Below are 21,908 nucleotides of genomic sequence, written 5' to 3'. Positions count from 1 at the left end.
ACCTTTCTAACACAAACAGTCCTGTCAAAATTGTACCCCTTGCAAATGTAAGCTTAAAGAGTTCTGGGGTGAAAAATGCAATACTTAGAAAATAACAGACACTGAACAGCAATTACTTGTTGTTTACTGTTATTTTAATGGCATCTCTTCTAAGGACTCATTACCTCACATATTCACTCTCTGCATGTCTAGATATTTATCAGAATATCTTGGCTGTCATCAGTAAACTTTTATCCAACCATCTGTTGCAAAGGATGACAACTCTAGTAAGAGTCATTTGGGAATTCCACGTTTTACCCAGCAATGCTGAATCTGAGATGATCCCCTCCCCTCCATTTCAGAGACTGTCTATGTTCTCATTTTCTCCTTAGGTTTGGACCACAATAACATCCTCTTTATTTTTAACTTAAACCAAAGAAAGCAATACTGGAAGGGAGATAAATTTAGGAGAGGTGAGAACATGCTATCCAAAGAATAATTCTTAATAAGCTAATTGCCACTTCTATTTTCTAGGCAACCCTCCCAGAGAAATCCCCCATGCAGTGGGATGGAAAAGTTAATGCTGGTTTTACTGAAGGCAACAGCAGCTGGTTACCTGTTAACTCTGACTACCAAAGTGTAAACGTGGAAGTAGGTATCTATATGTGTAACAAAATAATGGTCTCAAAATATTTTAATGGATCTATTTTGCTCTGGCTTCCTTTTAGTAGTGAGCATTGGTAGTAGGAATAAACTCAAGGGGAAAAAAAGGCACTGAATCCTCACAAGTTTTATTAGAAAAGGAAATCCTTGTACAACAAGGAGCCTACTTCATCTATATTCCTTTAAGCAGACTAACTACAATTATGATGTTGATGTTGCAATTTGGCTCTTTAACATTGTTTTAATCCTTTTGATATTAAATTCAAAACTGGTCTCTTTCCCCCCATTTCTACTGCTATAGAAAGCAGTGGTTTTGTAACAAGAACTTGACATAGACCAACTCTAACATAAGTAGAGCAGCGAATCAAACAGATTTTGCTGACCTAAAGTGCTGCCAAAAATTGAAGGCAGAAAAAATATCGAAGATAGCAGAAATATAAAGCATGAAATAAACCCAGTGACTGCAGTAGACTGGACTCAATGAAAAAGATTCAATGTCAAGCTTTGAATGGCTGTGGCTTTCTCCTGAATCAACAGTACTGAAAAGAAGCTGGGGGAGGAAGCAATTGCTTTAGTGCTGGGGAAATGTTATGCTTAATAAACTCTGTGTCTGCCACTCCACATGTGCCAAGGCAGTGCAGGAGAAAAAGCAGATTTTCAGTGAAATTTGCAGGCAGATTTGAGGAGGGATAATTGTCAGCACGGAATTCGGATAGGCGCATTCTCAGCAGCCCAGGTGGGTGTGAGAAGGGAGCTGTATTTCCTCCTTGCAGAGCCAAGAACTGACCCTGCTGGTGCTGACTCTTGCAGGTCCAGAGTACCTGGTCCAACTCAACCCTGGCTTTGTACAGAGCGCTGACTTTGCTGCGGAAGGACGAGCTCCCCATGAATCGAGGGTGGATGTGCCATGTCTGGAATGACAGTAACGTGTTTGTGTACGTGAGGGAGCTGGATGGGCTAGACAGAGTCTTCATGATGGTGCTCAACTTTGGCCAGGAGTCAACAACAGATCTGCAGGCCATAGTTCCTAACCTTCCCTCTGAAGCTGTAATAAGACTCAGTACTCATTTTAGCAATGCTGGTAAAGTGGTCAATACCAAACTAATTAAAACAGAAATGGGAGAAGGCCTGGTCCTTGAATATACAACAGCAAAGCCTGTTCATACTATGGAAGCTTTTCAAGGGAAGTGTTTTGTGGCAGAAAAAGCTTGTTATTCCAAGGCCCTCAATTTACTCTACATGAACTGTTAAGTAGAGAAGTAGAATACCCATGCTTTCATGCTGATTTAGAAGATATTAGCTTCAGTGAAATGCTAAAAATACGCTGTTTTCTTTGGCTTTAAAACATTATTTGTATATTAAATAAATGTCCTGAAAAATCAGATACATAATTGTCTTGTATCTGTATTTGTGATGAAAAGGAAGAAGAATGGTATAAACTCCCCCTTAGGATGTGTGGAGAAGGAAAGTAGACCTATTCCAAAAACTGTCCTGTTAAGCACGTATTTTTGGGAGGAGAGAGAACAGTTGCTTTCTGGGTGCTGACCCTGGAGGTTGCTGGTCTGTAAGTGCTCCTGTGGAGTCCCAAGCCTGTGGCAGTTCACTGTAACTTTCTAGAAGTCTCCAGATTTGTAAAAATTATTCCAAAGGGGTGGCCCTATATTGGCTAAAGCAGGTGAACGCAAGCAGGACTAGTGTATAGTGTTGTGATGTTTCACCTCTTCTCTCAAATCTAATGACTCTGATTATCCTCAAAGTTAGTAAGAAAAAGAACAAAATGTAGCTTATATCTAATTCCACACTCATACCTGCATTTCCAGTTGCTTCTCCCCTTCCCTGCTGAGTTAGAATATGTTTGCATTCTCTGATTTCTTTTCCTGCCCTAAGGCTGAGGTTCCTCCTTTGGTCCAGAGGAAGCAGCTGAACCAACCTGACTGAATGTCACACTTGTACACATGCTCTGACTTGCACCTGCAGCGGTTGATGTGGCCCTAGGTGTGCACCACACATCTCTTTTAACAAGCAAGGCACAGCAGATTTGTGCCTTGCTCAGAGGGCAGCTCTAAGCTTTGAATCAGGCTGCTTTAATGGGGGCATTCTTTTTGGTTTACCCTCTGGAGATACTCTGGCATCTTCTGACACACTGATCTTGTCCTCCCGGGGGATTTGGCACCTCCTTCTTAAGATTACCATGCAAGGTAAGGTAAAAGATTTTTCATGTATTCAGATCAAAGTTCTGCTAAAATTCCTGTTCTTGTGAGTGCTTTTCTTTGCAGTTTGGTAAGCCCCAACACATGACCAGTACACCGTGGCTGCTGTGCAGATAGAGAGGGCAGCAATCCCCATCACCTGCCTATGGGAATTTGTTCTGGAAGTAGTGAGACTTGAATGTCAGATGCTTTGGAGGAGTTCTGCTGCCTTGTGTAAGGAGATGCCTTGGACAGGAAGGCTGCCTGTGCCAAGTGCCTGTGGCTCTCCTGTGGGGCTCTGTGTGCTCCAGCTCCGCTCGTGTAGCGCTGCTCTGCTGGCTCACGTGAACAGAGCTGCTGGACAAACTCAGTTCTGCTGGCAGCTGCTTCTGCACAGCCTGGAGCCTGGCGGGGCAGAAATCCGGTTCTTGGTCTGTATTTTTGTAAGGCAGTGCCACACCCAGCTTTGTGTGCTTGTGCCCATAAAGCAGGGATCTGAGAGGAGAGATCCTCTGGAGAAGGTGTTTGCTTTCCACACAAATCCAAATCTGACAAAGGTTTTCAGGTGGTCAGTGTGTTTAGGAGTTATTTGCAGGATTTGCTGTGATGTTGGAGATGGGACACTTCCTCAAGTTCTCTGTTCAGAAAAGCAAGGTGTCTTGCAACCTAAAATAATGAAAATATTTTATTACAAAGTAAAGTTCTTTGCACTATAAATGTTCAGGCTCTTGTGCAGCTATTCTAGTAATCTTCCTTTCCTATACTAATGCTTAGAAATACCTTGTCCTAAGATTGGGAGCTTTTCCTGAAAGAATTCATCTTGGGAATAGCTGCCACCCCCACCAAATGAACATTTTCTAGAATTTGTTAAAATTAACAGTAATAAAATTTATATCCAACTGAGACATCAGTAAAAATATGTTAGGTCTTGGCAGAATTTTGCTTTTAACAAGCGTGCTTGTAAAAAGTGCAAATTCTTGAAAGCTAACTGTAATAGCTTTGATAGCACAGATCATGCATTTCAAAATGTAAAGATCCAACCCATCATGTATGTTTAACAAAATGAGGAAGATAGGAGTAAATAGTATGACAGTTTTAAGCACTTAATACTCTACAGAGCAAGACTCTTCCTGCTGGAATGATGTTTTGCACAAGTTGGAACCTTTCATTCAAAGCTCCTAGCACATTACAGTGGGAATTGAACACTATTTTAAGGCTATTTCAATAATCTGACTCTGTCACTCTCTTTTATATCTGTACAAGTATATATATGTATAAAAATAGATATAATTATACATAAAGATTGCTGAGTTTAAAAATTATATATATATATATATGTAAAATCAGCAGTTGCTCTAGCAATTTTTCTTTATAGTTTAAACATACATTCAATGACTGCCCGACTACTGAGGCTGAAATATTCCTTAAGGGGGGACACATCCCTGCAACATGTTATGGAGCTGTGCAGTAAAGGGACCATACCTCATTCAGTGAGTGCTCCCAGGATGAATCACAATGACTGCCATTTGCCTGGACATCTAGGATGATATTAGGAATCCAATTTCCTGGAACAATTAGGCTGGTGATCACTTTACATTGAATGAACAAGGAAAAAATTAAGCGGGTATGTGAATTTGTTAAGGATAGCTAATTCTGCCTTCTTGTCCTGACAGAATTTCTATTATTCCTTAAGAAAAAGAGAACTGCAGAGGGGCTTTCTGAATGGATTATTTGTATTTCTAATAACTGCATATTTGGAAAATATTCATCTATTTAGTGTGTTTGTCGTCTCTGAGTCTTTTTGGAAAGATATGCTCTTTTTTTCCCCGCACAAAGAGCGCAACCGCAGCACTGGCTGCAATTTCTCAACCACTGCAGTTGTGCTGCTCAGAGACAGGGCATCATGAAATGTAGAAAAGGTTATTCAAGATCTTTTCTGGTAATGATGGTAAAAGCCTCTCCCCAGACTGGATGTTACAAGAAAATTGTCAAGTTTGAATGTATCTTTTGCTGGAGACTCCCAAAGCTAGGGTTAAGTTTCAGGTATAAAAGCACCTGTGCCTTGGCCTTTTTGTCACTCTAGCTTGGACTAAGGACCTGCAGCTTTAGCAAAGTGAGAAAAATAGGTTTTTGTACAGCAGCAAAAATAAGATTTTTCTCCAAGGGTTGTTGAGAACTGCAGCCTGGCCCTGTCAGCAGCTGGAGTGACAGTGTGGGTTCACCTTGCCCTGTCCAACAACTGCCCTATGTGGAGGTCTAGGAAAGAGTGAGCCCCCTCACAGGCTTCCAGTGTTTGGTTTTGCATTTCAGAGAGTGTTCTGAGTCTGCTGTGGAGCTGGTTTTGGGGTTGTGTTTAAATTCACTTAAGGAGGAGTCAATCTCGGTGGTCTTTAATTTACATGATTTTTAAGATTTTGGTTCAGTTAACTCCATTTATCTGTGATATTCTTACCTTTCTTACTTGTTCTGCTGGCATGATCTAGTGCAGCCTTCCTGAGTTTCTGAACATACTGTAAAATTCCTGTTAGCGGTACTCGTTCATCATTTTCATAGGCCGTGATAAAAACTGATGGATAGCACTGAGATTAAAAACCAAAGCCAGTTAAACACTTGATAATTGATCTTCCTCATAGAGTAAGACATTTTTCTCTTACGATACGACTTGTTAGGGTTTATTTAAGAACTCATCTATTACATAATTACTTAGTGTTTTCTGAGAGTTTTATCACTCTAACTGCAAAAAGTATTTTGGTCTGAAAAATGACTTCACAGTTGGGCACAATCTACTTGCAAAAGGTCACAAAAACATCCTCTTCCCACTGGTAAAGGCCTGATGCCTGTCTGCTTGCTGATGATTGCAAAAAAAGAAAAAAGGGAGTAATAATCATGGAATAGTTTACCTTAGAACAATAGTTGAAGTTTATTTTTGCAATCTTTCTGCAGAGAAGTTGGTTTTTAAATAGTAAGAATTTTACTTAATGAAGCTGTGCAACACAGCTAACACACTGTCATATAAAGAGAGATTTCCCTTGAGATGACAATATTAAAGCAATAGCTCCTCTTCCCTTTCAGTTTGTTTTAATATCTTTGGAAAGGTATTAAATCAGTGGAAAATACCTCCACTTCCCCTGGAAAATACCTCAGGTGGAGGTACTTTCCACCAATGGAAAATACCTCCAGTGGAAACTTCCTTCCTCCTGTGTCTGCAAAAAAGACAGCAAAACACAGTAGAATGTCAAAACTCCCCCACAAAAGAAGGCATTTTACATGTTGAGATTTGCTATACAATAATCTATTACTTCCTTAAAGTCCTAAAACAAAAACAAGTTTAAAAATTCCTATCCTTTAGGAGAAGGTATTGGGTTATTTTCAGTAGTCACTTGTGACTCCAACTATTGCTAAGATTATTACTGAAATAATTTATATTGGAGGTTTTTTAGAAATTTCAGTGATCTACTTCTGGTTTTCTTATAAACCATTACACTTTATGCCTGAAGTATCTGCACAGAAAGCATAGTTTTACCTGTGGCTTAATATTCTGGTATGGGCAATAGCTTTTGATATACTTCATACATTTTTCATCTTCTAATGGATTTCCCCATTCTTCTTGTTCCTCAATTGTCAGTGGAAGATGAGTTTTCATCATTGTATTTAGAACATCTACGAAAGGAGCCTTAGAAGTCATTAAAAAAAATAAGTTGGCAAATAGGACAGAGGACCTTGAATATCTGAGTCAAGGTATTCTCAAACAAATGAGGAGAGTGAGCTTTGAACTGGAATGTTTCCAATTCTGAAAGTGGTACAATAACACAAATGACACAGTATAATGTTATTATCTGTACAAGGTCTGCAGCAGCTCACCTGTAAAACCATGGCTCTGATCAGGGCTGGGTCAGTGTTGCACAGGGCTCCTGCGAGAACTCCCCCAGCACTGGCAGCTGCCAGTGCTGTGTGCTTGGGCTGAGAAAATCCCAGTTGGTGCAGCAGCTTGATGCAAGCCCTGAGGTCATGGAGACCTTTGAGTTTATTATGCTGACATCCATCTCTGTGCCAGAGAAGGCCCTGCTCTCCTCCACCCCTAAAATTTAATACAATTCAAGTTGGAGTCTCTTCAGAAGACATTACATGGCATAGCTTCAGATAACCAAAGAACAGCAGTGGCCACAGAGTGGCACATCATAGTTTGCTTTGCCAATTAACTCTTCTCTACTTTTCCCTTTATCCTTCTTTATGGCTAAAAGAGAAAACATGAAGGCAAAATAAATCCATTCATGATGATTGGTGAAAATACTAACTGTAGAAGAGCACATGTGCTTGTGTCCTGGAATCCACAGGAAAAGCCACACTTTAGGAAATGACATTTTCATTGTAGGCAATACAAAATCAGATATTATCTTTTTATACAGGAAACTATCAAAATATTGAAAACATTTCCAATACTTCCATTACTAACATTATTACTTATTAAAAACAGTAGAATAGTATTTCTGAGCTCCACACCAGACTCTCAGGATTTGTCTTCTGCTTAGCTTAAATTCTGAGACTGTTAAAAAGTTGGGTTTGCGTTTTTTCCCCCCTAATTTGTGAATTTCAAATGCTACTTGAAATGTTAAATTTTGTAGTACAGAATTATTAAAATAATTTTTACTTCTTTCTATGCAACCATAATTTTGGTTCTAAGCCACCTGATGCTTCCTCTTCTGGTTTCCAGTTTCAAATGGATTATTTGATTATTTTGCCATATTTGGATGACAAATCCATCTTCAAGTAGGACTGACCTGCATCTTAAGATTCTTAGTAGGGTGTGAGGAAGAACAGCACAATGCTTGCCACTGAGTACAGCAGACTGAATATATTTGCTGAATTTGTTTTGGGACTGGTATTGCCAACAATTACTCATTCCTCCCCTTCCCTCCCCTCCCTAAAGTGATTCTTTTGTTATCTTCCTTAGCTACTGAGAAAAATTTGAAGCCTGTTGTACATTGCAGTTTTATAAAGCTGGTAGATTTGTAGCTAAACTGGAAACAGATGATTTAGCCAATAAAAGAATAAGGGCTGCAGGTTAACTGCTAAGTTGTTGCTGTGGAATATAAATGGCTTTCAGAAGACACAGACTGAGCATTAGCACACAATGCTCTCAGAAGGAGAGGGAGATAACATGTCATGGCAATTTGAGCATCTCACCAAATTTTTTCTTGAGCAAAGATGAGACGAAAAGTAATGAGAATTGAAAAGATTAAAAGTTACATGCAGCCATCATGCAGATTTAAGAAACCTAAAATGTAGTGTGCTTTTGTGGTTTTATTCCCTGAGGTAAATTTAAAAACTACCTAGATAAAAAAATCTCAGAAGATATGAATAATTAGGCACAGGTACACACACAAAAAAATTATTTTGGTGCATCTTCAGTTGTACATGAACAAGTACCTGTGTATCCTGTAAAATAAAATCTTATTTCCATTTTATATTTGACTTACCTAACATGGCAATATGCTAATATCCAACCCTCTTCAATTAACATCAGCTTCTCTTCTTTAAAGCTCATGTTCAAATCTATGCCATAAGCTCCATATACATGAACTAGAAGTGGTCTCCTGTGTAGTTCTTTAGAATTCTTATTATGAAAAACTGTAATTGGCACCAAAGTTTCATCCTGGAAAAGAAGGAGTAGTTTTACAATAAGGGACATTGCAGAAATCTCAATGACACATGGCAATGAAAACTTCAATTATTTATTTTAAAATGTGTTTTTTGATTACAGTAATTTTTTTTCACTTAGAGTGTACAAAGCACTCTTGAAAAATAAAGCCTGAGACCGAACCTCTGCTGTGTGGGCTTACAGATGCAGAGTATAAATTCATTTAAGTGCAACACCTGAGGAGTTTTTAAACTACCAAAGCACCCAAGTCTTCCTTCCCCCTTTAACACCAAGAATATATGTTATTAACAATTGAGTTTACCACTTACCACAGTACAAACTCTTTATTAACATCTCCAAATTTTTAAACTCAGGCTGTTAAAACTTTCCTTTCTTGATCTGCACTGTGCAGCTGGTTGTGGGGTGTTCTTTTCAACAGCTGGCACCTTTTTCATTTATCATGTGGAGTACAATACCATTACATCAACTAGCAATTCTCCCTTATACTAAGCTTCTTGACTCATCGTGTGCTGTTATCTCCTGTGGAATACCCAGGTTAATGGAAAAAAAAAATCACGACTCTTTCTTGTTCTTCTCTGTAGCACTGAAGAAAACACCCACTGTTTAATAACTATAGCACCAACTGCTCTTTACATTTTTTAATCTCTGTTCCCTGCCAAATGCACTTTCTTTAAATGGGTGGGGAGGAAGGAAAGAATAAAAGGAATGGGAAAAAGACTGAAAAATCTTACCTTGCTTTTAGCTAGTAAACGTGTAGTGTGACAATTCATAATAATTGGTACCTCTTGCACAGCTTGCTCAATGAGATTATTTTCTTTAAATGAATATGCAAAACGCTTAGGGGGGTGTACTGGGGAGGAGAGCTGAAAATAGCAGGTGCTGGTGGTATGTTCAGGATGAGATTCCAATTCAAATTCACAGGCCCACGTAGGTAGCTGAGAAAACATGGCATTTCAAGTGAGACCCTTACACTGCTTCTGTAAATTTTGCTTAATATGTCCTTTAGGGTAAAAGACTTTGGATATTAACTAATTATCTTAGTTTGTATGTAACACAATCTGTATTTCATTTAAAACCAGGAACAAAACAGTCAAGAAGTGAAAGACTGGTGAACTTTTCCCCTGAAACCGTTGGATAAAGTTGGACAATGAATTAAAAACAAAAAAATAAATTCAAATTCACTTTAAAATGGGTATTAGTGCAGACTTTTTAAAATAAAACATTTGAAATTATTCTGCATCAGTTTTATTTTTTAGATCTTATTTTTCCTTGCATTTCCAGTTCTACTTAAACACGTTATACAGCCAAGTCCATGTCAGCTATTATGCTTTTACTGTGAGTTAGCTCAGTAATGCTAAGCCACTGAAAACCCCTGCCTCTTAACTTTGTTCCTAGTGCCAGCCATTGTGAAGAACAAAACCTTTTCCTGGCACATTCACCCTCAGATACTTACTGTTATTATATTTAAGGTTTTTAACTCTGCTAAGAATGAAAGAAATCAAGATTCATTCTTTGAGAGCAGCAGGGACATAGCCAAACCCTCTGCCAGACCATTACTTACTTGGGTTAGGTTGCTAGAGGCTTCTGAAAAGGCAGCAGAAGTCCAAGTTCTTCTGAGTAACTGCAGGCCCTTTCTGAATAAATAAACTACGGCCATTTTTAAAAAATTGAAGATTTTGGAGACCATACAGTGTACTTTGTCAAAAACCTTTTTCCGTAGCAGTTTTATAGAGTGCAGCATTGGCAGCTTGTTGCAGTAAACTTGTGAGTTGTTCAGACTGTTATTTTTCAGGAAAATAAATCAATTAAATATTTCACCTGAATGTTCTTCAGAAATTGGACTTGGCTTAAGTCACTTTGTTTTTAATCCACAGGTATTTAATAACTAGAGAATGGAAGCAAATCCTTTGCAGCAACTGTACTGCAATATCAACTCTTCTCATTTATTATGAGACAGTGTCCATACTTGTTTTCTGAACAAGTGTGATTTCTGATTTCTTTTTCCTGTGGGAGGGGTCTTGCTTATACCAATGAGTGTGGGCAAAAAAAGGCTCAGTAAAACTAAGTAGATCATTTAGAGAACTAAGTTCTGTTTTACATTAGAAATCAGCTGTATTGTGAAGAGCTTGACTATAATCCGTTGAAGAAAAAACTGGCTCACAGGATAGCTGCTCTTTAACTTTCTAAACGCTGCAATAAGCCACCACATCAAATCCTGAAGAACAGCCACAGGTAATACAATTAGTCATAATGATGAAATTGCCAGTATTAATAGTTTCTAAACCATGTTTTGCTTTTGGAATTTATCTTTGCTTTCATTATGTTATGCCAAAAAAAAAGCTGCAAAAATATTATGCTGCTTAAACCAAGCTAAAACATACCTTTATCGACTGAACTGAGTGTGAAACAAAAGAAATCACATTTAAGTAAAGATGACCAGCGTTCTTCAGGAACATAATACAGTCATCACTGAACATCTCAAAGTCTACTAGCTTGGTTTTCCTTTCCAGTGCATAAACTAACTGCCAGTTCTCCTTGCCACTGGAAGCTACTGGTGCCTTCATCAACTATAAAAAAAAACAAAACAACAAACAACCTTGTATTACTAAAATGTACTAAGAGTTACAAATGAGAGGTACAGACTTATAGGTGATCTCATACATTTTTCTTGAAAAAAAGTACGTATTTGTATTTGGGGTGTTTGCCTGTCTAAAACTGGAGATTTTTAAACTCCCTTTACTTAGACAAAATGGAAGAACAATGCAGTAACATTTGGAGAAGACAAAGTCACAAAGAGTACTCTAGAGAGGACTGTAATACAGTAAGTGCTCTCAGTACGGCCAGCACACTTGTAGGTGGGTTTGATCACACAAACTGAGATGAGCAACTTAAGTTTTGATACAGTGGAAAAGAAACATAGTAATTTCTTGATGCTGTCAAAGGAGTTAGGATCAAACTGGCCTCCTACAGGTGAGACTCCATGCAGCACTATCAGTCTTTTTAATCCATGCAGCTCTCTCTCTTAATTTATTTCAGTAAGCTGTGATGAACAGAATTAAAAGCCAACCTTACTATTTCTATATGACCTGCAATAGGCATCTAAATTAATCCTATGAATGTAATTATCAGTCAAAATTGCCTTATATTCTGCAGGTTGTCCATGTGTAGTAAGAATGTACAACTGGTCCTTCCTGTGCTCAATGTGGTAAATGAGCCCCGTGGTTCGTGCTTGTACAAGAGCAGGAGACTCAAAGGGATGTCTGCAGTCAACCAGCCAAACTTCTGAGGTTGTCTTGCTGTTGCTGTTGATAGTGAGAAAACGCCTGTCTTTTGTGCAATAAAGGTCTACAAAGAATCTGTGGGGAATAATGAAAAAAAAAAGAAAAGAAAAACTTAAATTTTATCACTATTTTAAAATACATCAGTTGCTTCAGAGTCATGGGCTTCGCTCTGCAAGGTAAGAAACAACATTTCTGTAAGCAGACTGGAGAAATTTCAGGCTACTTGGCTCCCAGACCCACTTCTGCTGTATCTACTCTGGTATTTAAAACCCTTCAATCTTGTATGTGAAACCTGAAATCTGCAAGGAAAGCAATTTAGTTGTTGCCCAACTAAATCCATTGAGCTAGACTGGAATCTTGTTTATGCATTCAGGCTTTAAAATTTGGGCACAATGTAGAACTTTTTATTGAGCTTGTAACCCTATTTAAAATAAAAAAAGTAGTAATGGATAGTTAAAATAAGAAATTACATCATGTGGGAACAGCGATAACAAAAGTAAGAGCTATTAAAAAAATAAATTGATAAAATGTCTATGGGCTACTGACCTAACTGTCTGAAGCAAATAAGACAAAAAGTACTACTTAAAAAGAAAAAAAGCACAGATGCTTATATGAGGCAAGATGGACAGTGTTGGAGTGATAAACTGGAAACTGGAAGAATTTGAACTAAGAAAGTAGGAACTACATACTGGATTTAAAGCCATCTAAAATCTAGAAACAGAAAGCAGAATGATAATCACTCTCAGGATGCTAATAGTAGAAAAGTTCAGGCTGAAATTCAGATTCAAATTTCAGTGAGTCATCTGAATTAACTGGAATGTCACATCTTGGATCAGAACCGTCTCTTTGCCATTTTGAACCCTTAAGATTGGATCCAAAACTGTCCAACAGAAAGATCCAGATTCCATCAAGAAAGCGTAAGTTGAGTACCATAATCTGCATCACACAGATCATACACATGACTGCAATGATGATCTCTCTCGGATTCAGAGTATTTGACTGGTGAAGAAAAGGATACTTTAGATAATATTTTCAGTGCCTTTAATTATTTGCAGGTGGAGGATCTCAACATTTTTTGGTACTATTGTTTTTTCTAATTGCACCCTCCTGACATCTTTAGGACAGGCACAGAGGGGGAGAGCTAAAGTCTGCAAGAAAAATCAGCCTCCTGCCTGTCTAATACCCATGAATTTGGCAAGAATGTGGCACTGCATTCAGTAGAGATTCCAAGAATTCAGCTCTATTGATCCTGCCTCTAAAAGGGTTGAGCTGAAATGCATATTACACTTCTCCCCAAGGATTATGACCTTGATATTACAATATTTTTATCTTTGCAGCTTTTAAAAAAAAAGTAAAGAAATTTTCAGCTTCTAAAAAAAGATTTGATTGCGACTAGAAGAGCTGGTGATATGCAGAACAGAACTGCTCAATGGCAATACAAAAGAATGTCTTGCCATCTCCGATGAAGGAGTTCAGCTATGAGCTGCAATAGCACATGAACCTTTAGAGTAAGTTTCTAGTAGATCTACTGTAATGACTGTGACCTTCAGAATTATGCCAACAGTTTCCCTGTGGGGAAGTGCCAGGTCAGTGCAACTTGATTTTCCAAAATGATGCATCAAATGCAGCTGCAAAAAAAAGATCTTATTTATTCCATCTCCATTGCAGATTTTTTTGTTTGTTTTCTTTTTTTTTTTCCCCGATGAAAGTATAATTGGCATTTCTTTACTGAATATGTAACTTGAATTAGGAATAATCACAAATATTTATGCAATGCTTTATAAATATACCATGTGCTACAATGCTGAAAAGCTAGATCTGTACTCAGTTTAGCAGAGAGCCTTCTTGTCTTCCTAAACCACTGCTTTAAGAAAGGTTATTGAGAGGGTATTCAGTCAACAATGGTTCTGTCTCTTGGAATGTTGTAATGATTTTGCTCATCCATTACCCAGAGCAAGGATTAGCCTGAACTTATGTATTTTTTTTAAAGATGTATCAGACATCAATAGCAGAGAAAACAAAATGAAATCCACGGTCTGATTTACCGTGTATGAAACTGTCACACATTCATTAAAGGACACCCTGACCTGAGAGTGACCTTGACATTTATAAACTCAGCTGAACTCATGAGGTAAGAGAGGAAAGTTAAATCTTTGTTGATCACATATCAAAAGGAGAACAGAGCACATTCTCAGCCTGTATAAGGCACTACTGACCGCAGAACACAAAAATGCATTTTACTATTTCAAATATGATATGGAACACTTTGAAGTATGATATGGAAACCAGTTGTGTTTTACATATAAAACACTCTCAAATATGTAAAGGACTTGTTATATTTTAGGTATGTATTACCTTGCATCTTGTTCTGTATAAACTAACTTAGTATGTTCCTGGTAAGTGAAAGTGGTCATGAATACATTCTGGCATTTAAGGTTCTTCTGAGCTGTGTAATAGAGAACATCATTTGCAGCCCATTCTGGAAAAAAAGACAAATGCATATCAAATTCAGAGAGGAGATTATATTACCGAAAGAATAGGGGACTCCAATGGACATTGGACCCAGTGCTGAAAAAGGTGGGTTGCAGGTGGCATGGAACTGAGGACAGCACTTCTGCATCCTGTGGGGACTGAGGTAAGAGCCAAAAGGTTTTTCCATATTTTTTCTGAATACCACAGAACAAGAATCTCATAATGCATTGGAAAAAAAAGGAAAAAAAAGCAGAGGTCAGTGTTGCAGGGCCCAGTAATAGGAAGCTGTTGACCACCTGTGAGTTCTGGAGGTAACAGCAAAATAGGAGATGTGTCTGTTTAAAACAGCAGAGAAAAAGAGGTTTACATGGAGTCAGCAAGATAATAAGGACATAATAAGCTCTGCACTGCTGCATGTGACTGCACACAAGCCATTTAGAGAAAAGAAATGATACATGTGCCCCATGGGTACTGCTGAGATAAAAATTCTCCAGTTTTCTATGCTTGTGTATGTGTTCACCAACATAGAAAGGTATAAATACAGGAACCTTGTTATTCCAAAGTTATTCTGACTGATCCAGCCACATTCCTGCCATCTCTGCTGCTCCTACAGCCAACAGAATGATGTTTAACACGTGCTTTTAAAAGCTGCTGTATGTGTCTTATGCATAAATTCTGATTTTCAGTACAAAACCCGAGGAATTCATAACACCAAAATAACACAAACACTTTGCTTTCTGAACAGCAATGTGGCTCCAAAGTGCACAGGTGGCTGAGGATTCACTACGAAGATAAGCCTTTGGAGGGCAAATATAGACTTTTCTATGGCCTAGCCTATAGAAAAATCAAGGTGTAAATTTTCAGGAGCTTTTGTCTGTCTCCCTGCTATTTTATATCACTCAATACAAGCCCATAAACTTTGCAAGGGGTTTTAAGACCTAATTCTTGTGCTCATGATTGAGGCACTTCTGTGCTTCATTGCACTACTGCTGTACCTCCCTAACACCTGACTTACCTTTAGAGGTTACTTTTACACACCTTGCCTTACCTTTACCTTTTACAGAATTTACTATTCTGATAGTCATCTTTTGTACTCATTATCTGTCACACCTATCTAGGCAACAGGGTGTTGGTCTCTTAACTATACTGATTCTTCTGGATCAACCTAGATAGATGTTCAAATAAAGTATGTTGTAAAATGTCATTGGCAAATTTGCATGTTTATTTTTCAACAGGTATTATAATCTTCAGTGTGGTAACACAACACTAAATTCTTGCTACTCCTCATTTTTTTAAGGAAGTTTTACATAGAGTTTTATTTTTTTTCTCTGCCCAGGCAAATTGCTTACTGCACTAGATATACGTGATGACATCTAGCAATATAATCCAAAGTACAAGATGTGGAACATTGTATACATACTATTATACTCTTTTTGCTATATTCTTTAACAGACTATAAAAAAAGAATGTTTTTCCATTCACTTGTCTGTTCACTTACCTCTGCTTCTTTTAACAGCTATGTAAAGCTCTGTAATCTATTCTGAAAGAATTGATTCAAGGCCTGGCTGACTTCACTGGGCTCTGAAGTGTGACCCACATTGTGGATTCCAGTTGAAATTCCAGCCAATACTCACTAGTAGGTAGTACTTCCACACTTTTCAAACAAAGCTAACTGTCTACAGCTACCAGTGACTTCAGTTGTAGCTTCAAGGCTTTACCAAGTAGAGCACCCCTCAAAAAGATCTTTATATGACAAATATGTCACATCACTATATTTTGAATACAGCATATTGGATTCAGTGGAAAAAATGATGACTGTTGTAATGTGTATAAATGCTTATGCAATGAAGGACAACTTGTATTCAGGAAGCAGTCCCTTTCATCCATATCAGATAGCCTGTAATCGTGCAGCATTAAAGAAACCATAAGAAAAAATTCAACATTTATAAAGATTAAATGTTGCCTTCATTTAAAAAAAATAATTATCTTTAAACTAAAAAAAAGATGTTGTGTTGAAAGCTTGTGTGATCCACAGGATATTTATAAATGACTTACCAAAGCTAAATACACTTGGAATTACTTTTTCCACTACAGGAAGATTACCAAGTTTCATAATAATGCAGGTTGTCTCTTCAGAATTTTCACTTTTTAAGCTGATGGCCACGTATCTCTGATCTGGTGAAATTCTGATACGTTGAATAAAGGCATCAGAAAAGCCAAGATCTTCAACACTGAATAAAATCTTCGCATTTCCTTCACCTATTACATAGGAAAAAGAGATAGCAAAAAATCCAGTAATTAAAACAATATCAAAATGAATGATGATTTTTAATGTCTGTATTTAAAAAAGCTGTCTCCAATATTCACAAACATTCTTCTGGAATTTATCAACAAAAAATACCTGTCTTGCAAGGTATTTGCAAATGCACTTTGTAAAAATAAACAAAAAATTACAGTTCCAAGGAAAAAAATCCTGTAGTTATTATTAAAAATATTTCAAAAGTGTAGATCTTGGCTTCTACTAAACATATTGAATTTTAATAGATAGCTAAAGCGCGGTTGTTTTTAATAAATAAAATTAAAAATTCTTCCACATACCTCCTCCACCCCCCCCGGCCCAGAAATAAAAAAGCATGGATGTTCTTTTCCTTTCTTCAAAATGGTAAGTTAGGACCCTGCAAAGAAATGTCTTACCTCTTACCAGCAACTTGCCTTAGTAACAATATATACAATTCTCTAACTCTCTTTACCTCACCTTTTCAGATGCAGGATTCTAAAATTATTACTCTAGTACAGAATTGTATAGAAGTATTTTTAGTTAACAAACAGACAAGTTAAGCATTAATGCAAGAAAAGAACACTAAGTGATACATGTATACCTTTTTAAAGAATCCTACCATATTAGGAAGAGAAATCCCTTACCATCATCTGCTTTTGCAAGAAATATGCAGCCATTCTCTTCAAAGTACACATTGTCTCCAAACCTCATCTGTTAAATACAAACAAAAATATTTCAAGACCAGCATACTATTTCCTTTGAATCCCTATATACAGTCATTTTTCTGTACAGCAGAAGTGTAACAAATTGTAACAAATGTAACAAATGGCAGAACATATATTCCCTACTGAAGAAGGAATGGCACAGCAGAAAGGTTAGGGTTTTTTCAGTTAGGGTACTTAAGCTACCTCTACCTGCTCTAAATTTCACAGAAGGCTCAGATCACCTGCAACTGCTCTTGCAACTTGTTGTGTATTCTTTATGTAAAAGTCAGGTGATTATTTTATCTTTACTTGCTTTTGCCTATGGAGAAATTAAGGTAAATTCACTGTCATAACAAGCATAAGCTGTTCTAAACACAAACTGTTACTATGCACAATTATTAAAATATTCAAAATTTTTACTGTAAAAAAAGAGTAAACAGCATTTTATAGCAAGAACAGCTTCACTGTCTTTTATTTGTAGTCAGTGATGGGAAATGTTTGCATTGTTTTCCACTTACCCTTGGGCTTCTTGAATTAAGTGTATACATGTTGTGCAATTCTTTCAGTTTTTCTTTGATCCTCTTTGTCATAGCTCTGTATGTTGGTGAAATCTTATTCCAGTTTTTTTGCTCTGATTTCAGAAGGTTCTTGTGCAAAAGGTCTGAAGTTACTATGGATGTATTTTGCTTCCTTTTGGAAGGGATTTTTGTTCCTTCCTGCTAAATAAGGAAAGACAACAATGGCTACAAGCCAGCACACTGCACACCAATCTGAACACACTGAGGTGATATCCCTGAGCCACAGGCCCAAAATCACTTTTGTGTTATGACAAAAGTATATGACAGTAAAAAAACCCCAACAGTAGTTGGTATGTGTTTTATTTTAACTCTTTCTGATCTTTTGGGAGGCACTGTTGAATCTGCTTTACTTGACACATTGAGGTCTTCTCTTCAAAATTTAGGGTACTATTAATATATCCTCTTAATTGACTATAAGTAAATATATTTGTTCCTGTTCTGGAACTAGGTTTTACTTTTTATGGAATTCTACTATTTTTCCTTCTTCACAGCTTTCTTTCATAATGTCCTGTCTTTAGAATGTAATTTCTCATTTCCTTTCCTAAACAACAGTGCCCACACCTCTGTCCCTGTACCTTGGAGTCCCAGCAGCTCATTCAGGTTCTTGCTCCACCTCCTCAGAAGTGTTAATATAAATGTTCATAAGGTGCAGAATGAAGCGAACTGATATGGGTTCCACAACAATTTTATCAGGAATAAGTTTAAGGATCTGGTTTTCCATGAAATGTGGGATTACTGCTACCTCACTGCCAACAAAGCTGTCTTCTATTGTAATAAATGTTAAAAGTGTGTTAAAACTGCTAGAACAATGCTACTTCCTCTTCCATGCTGTGAAATCTCAGTTGATCAACTTCACAACTTATATTACACTACCTAATACTGCACAGATGACACAAAGTAGCATTTTATAACATTCAAGGTATGATTTGAATTTGTCTAAGCTTAAAAAGCAGCCTGTGCTTCATATCCTGTCCCTACTTTCCATTAAGGAATGTTGGTTTGTTCCTAGTTTGTCTTCAGAAACACCTAAGAACCAAAATGTGAATGTTTCAAGCAGACTCTGAAAGTGAAACCATCTGCTCCAGTTACCAAACGCCCTATGAACATAAAGCACATCATTGCTGAGAGCTGAGAGCGTCTGTCACTGATTCAGACCAATCCTCCCTGTCACCTGGCACAAGGCAAAGAAGTTCTGAAGGCTCTTAGAGAAGCTCTAGAGCAAGTGAGTGATTGGTCAAGCGAAACAAAGTGCTGGACATCCAAAGTGTACCACCCCACCCCAGTCACTGGAAAAGCTGTTGTAATACAACACTATGCCCCAAACACGATGCAACCAGATAAAACCTCACAGTGGCCATAAATGGATACTTAGGAAAGCATATGAATGGGACAAGACAGATGATCTTCCCCAGCCTTAAGCAATTTTAGCTCAGGAATTTCCTAACCTGAACATAGTTTTTGGATATTTAAAGTCTCTCTCACATATGACATCTCTATCTCAGATGTCTCCCCTTACAGCTATGTAAAATTTTAGCATCCACAACTTATTTTGACAAGTTCCACACTTTATGAATCTTTTGATGATTGCCCTCCCTTTGTTTTCAGCAATTCCCATTGTATTCATTTGGAAATATTATATACAGCTGGTAGTCACAGTGTTGGGATGTATTAAGAGGTACAGTATACCTCCCTGCCTGGGGAAAATCCAGCAATCTTGAAACTGAGATTTCCAGGATAGCAGAGGATCTCAGTGACAATTGATGTGCAAACATTTGCTCCAAAGCAAACAGGCACAGCCTCCTTCCAGGTGAAAGCCATGTTTGCATCCTGGGACCAGTGACACAGAGCCACTGTAACAATTGTGTTAGTGAAGTTCCACTGAGTAAACTGGACACACATTCTTGTCCCTCCAGACCTCCTGTGTTCTCCTTGAAACATTTGCTTACACTGGAAACACAGACTCGGGAACTCTTTACTTCATGGTGATAAATAAGAGTTACAACAAGATGACCTTTGTGTCACCTCTGAAGAAACACTGTCAATTTGAAGCAATTTTAGGACAACCACACACACCCATCTGAAAACATGTTTAAGGATCAAATAAACCAAAACAAACATCTTTGTTTAAACAATACTTATGCATATAAATAAGTTTCTAGGTTGTCATACTGCAGTAAACTTTTATAATACCTCTAGCAAAATCTGTATTAGAGACACTGAAACAGAAGACCTAAAATTATTCTGACTCTGTGCATGATATACTGCCATCCAATTACACAATAATTATTGACAGAACTCAATCCAAATGCCTTTTAAAATATAGTTTAGAACATGTGAGCATCATGTTATACTTCAATATGATGGAAACCATGACCTTACTGGTCAACACAGAAAAGTCCAAGTGTTTTTTGAGACAGGTCACAATCTGGTATAATCAGTTTGGACACTTTGTCTCTACACTAGCTGATCTCTCCCTGCAGTTTTCTCCTGGCACTCTACCTAAGTCTGGAAGATACCAATTTTTTCAAAATTACAATAGCAGGAAAATCAACCAAAATGCACCTTTATGTCAAAACAGCATAGGAAAGCTGAACAATGGTACATGTCCTTGAATGTAACTGATATCCTGGACTTTATTCCTCTGCCTAAAATCCTCTGGGAAATAAATATTTCTTCAACATGTGAAAAGTATGACTGGATCCCTTAACAGATGTGCCAAGGTGGTTGTTGGTATTAGGTCTATATTTAACAGCATACCTTGCAGGAAAAGAATCTGCACGGCAGGATGCTTTCAGGTGGTGCAGTCCTGTGGGTGCACGTACTTTTTGAGCAGCCCAGGATGTGGCACTTTTTCGGTCCAGTTTTACTGAAAGCACACACTGTTTGAGGAGGGCTATGCTTAGAGTAGTACTTGGCACTGAAGCTCATCCTTTGGAGAAGATTCCGCAGTCCAGTGCAGCACATCCTAACCTTCATTTCGTGAAAAAGTCGTGAAATTTCTGAAAATCCCGAACTGCTGATCACTTACACTGTGCGTGTGAAATATACATAATGTAAACTGCAGGCGTAAATATACATACATACAGAGGAAATAGACATAGCGTAAACTTCCTCTTTCAAAGAAAGGTGATTGATTCACTAGGTAAATCAAATGAGAATAAGTAAAACTCTGTCTGTCGTTAACAACTGGCACCCACATTTTAACCGGAACATTCCGGACGGCCTAAAGTTTAACTCCAGGGAAACTAAGGGGAAGGAGAGCTGCAATCGCGCACGCCCAAACGCTGGACAGAACACTGGGAAAGTTTGGAGAAGTCGTCCCCCCTCCGTTCCCCATCATCTAACACCAAACCCACGCTCTCTCCCGAGGCTCCCTGGGCAGCAGCAGCCCAGCCCCGTTCTCAGGAGCGCTGCAGGGGACGGGTCCCACATGTCCGGCCGGGCCCGGCGCGGCCCCGCTCCCTGCCGGCGCTGCCCGTCCGCCCGCAGCCCCCGCAAGGACTCGCCGTGGCGCCGCCGCCGCTCCTGCCGCTCCCGCTCCCGCTGGGCCGGGGCTGTCTGGGATCGGACGCCGGCCGGGCGGCAGCGCTCCCGGGGGCGCTGCCCGTGACTAAGATGGCGGCAGGGCGCTTCAGCAGCCGTGGCGGCCAAGCGCCGCTGATGTCAGCGCCGGGACAAGGACCGACAGGGGGGCGGGCACGCTCCCTAGAGCGGCTTTCCCGGGTGGCCGCCGTGCCACACCCAGCCCCGTCCCTGGGCGCGGTGGCCACGGGCGACTTGTCTTGAGGCGCACCCACGCCGTGCCGGGCCTGAAGAGCGCCGCGCTTCCTCGGCCGCCGAGAGTCGCTCGGCGCTGCCCTTAGCAAAGATGGCCGCGCCCCTCCTCCCGCTCCATCCCTAGCCCGGCCGGTCCCGCAGCCGCTGGATGCTCAGCGGCGCGTCCCCGCCGCCCAAGACAGCGCTCCCTCCCTCCCGCCGCACCAGCTCCCGGCGCTTCCGCCGCCTCATGGCCGAGGCTGCGGGCTCCCCGCGCCGCCCCGCCGCGGGCAGGTGCGGGGCGAGCGGCGCGGCGGCGGCCCGAGCCCGCTGGCGGCTGCTCGGACAG

The 21,908-nt window shown here is 39.2% G+C and overlaps 3 protein-coding genes across 7 annotated transcripts in view; 2 read left to right on the top strand and 1 right to left on the bottom strand.

Moving 5' to 3' along the window:
• The window catches only part of SLC3A1 (solute carrier family 3 member 1), a 12,270-nt gene extending 10,373 nt beyond the window's left edge, over positions 1 to 1,897 (top strand). The window contains exons 9-10 of the mRNA XM_084201790.1: positions 514 to 630; positions 1,453 to 1,897. Of these exons, the coding sequence (XP_084057916.1) occupies positions 514 to 630; positions 1,453 to 1,893 (558 nt within the window). The 3' untranslated portion in view covers positions 1,894 to 1,897. The remainder of the gene's footprint in view (positions 1 to 513; positions 631 to 1,452) is intronic.
• Positions 1,897 to 21,877, bottom strand: PREPL (prolyl endopeptidase like). 5 transcript variants are annotated; one of them, XM_084201788.1, is made up of 15 exons: positions 21,785 to 21,877; positions 20,561 to 20,773; positions 17,744 to 17,944; positions 17,166 to 17,232; positions 16,299 to 16,502; positions 14,127 to 14,250; positions 11,630 to 11,846; positions 10,872 to 11,057; positions 9,222 to 9,425; positions 8,309 to 8,484; positions 6,693 to 6,909; positions 6,355 to 6,504; positions 5,284 to 5,410; positions 4,314 to 4,369; positions 1,897 to 3,497 (listed from the first exon to the last, which is right to left on the bottom strand). In XM_084201788.1, exons 1-15 carry the CDS (start codon positions 21,809 to 21,811, stop codon positions 3,417 to 3,419), a joined length of 2,250 nt encoding a protein of 749 aa, XP_084057914.1. In that variant the 5' UTR covers positions 21,812 to 21,877; the 3' UTR covers positions 1,897 to 3,416. The 5 variants fall into 5 exon arrangements, with proteins under 5 accessions (XP_084057914.1, XP_084057911.1, XP_084057910.1 ...); XM_084201785.1 differs by having other exon boundaries at positions 4,314 to 4,396; positions 17,744 to 17,941; XM_084201784.1 differs by having other exon boundaries at positions 1,898 to 3,497; positions 4,314 to 4,396.
• Positions 21,703 to 21,908, top strand: part of CAMKMT (calmodulin-lysine N-methyltransferase) — a 213,643-nt gene continuing 213,437 nt past the window's right edge. The window contains exon 1 of the mRNA XM_084201793.1: positions 21,703 to 21,908. Within this exon, the coding sequence (XP_084057919.1) occupies positions 21,729 to 21,908 (180 nt within the window). The 5' untranslated portion in view covers positions 21,703 to 21,728.

Source organism: Fringilla coelebs, assembly GCF_963513975.1.
Source record: "Fringilla coelebs genome assembly, chromosome: 3".
In the NCBI taxonomy this organism is placed as follows: domain Eukaryota; kingdom Metazoa; phylum Chordata; class Aves; order Passeriformes; family Fringillidae; genus Fringilla; species Fringilla coelebs.
This window is presented reverse-complemented; position numbering and strand designations above follow the sequence as displayed.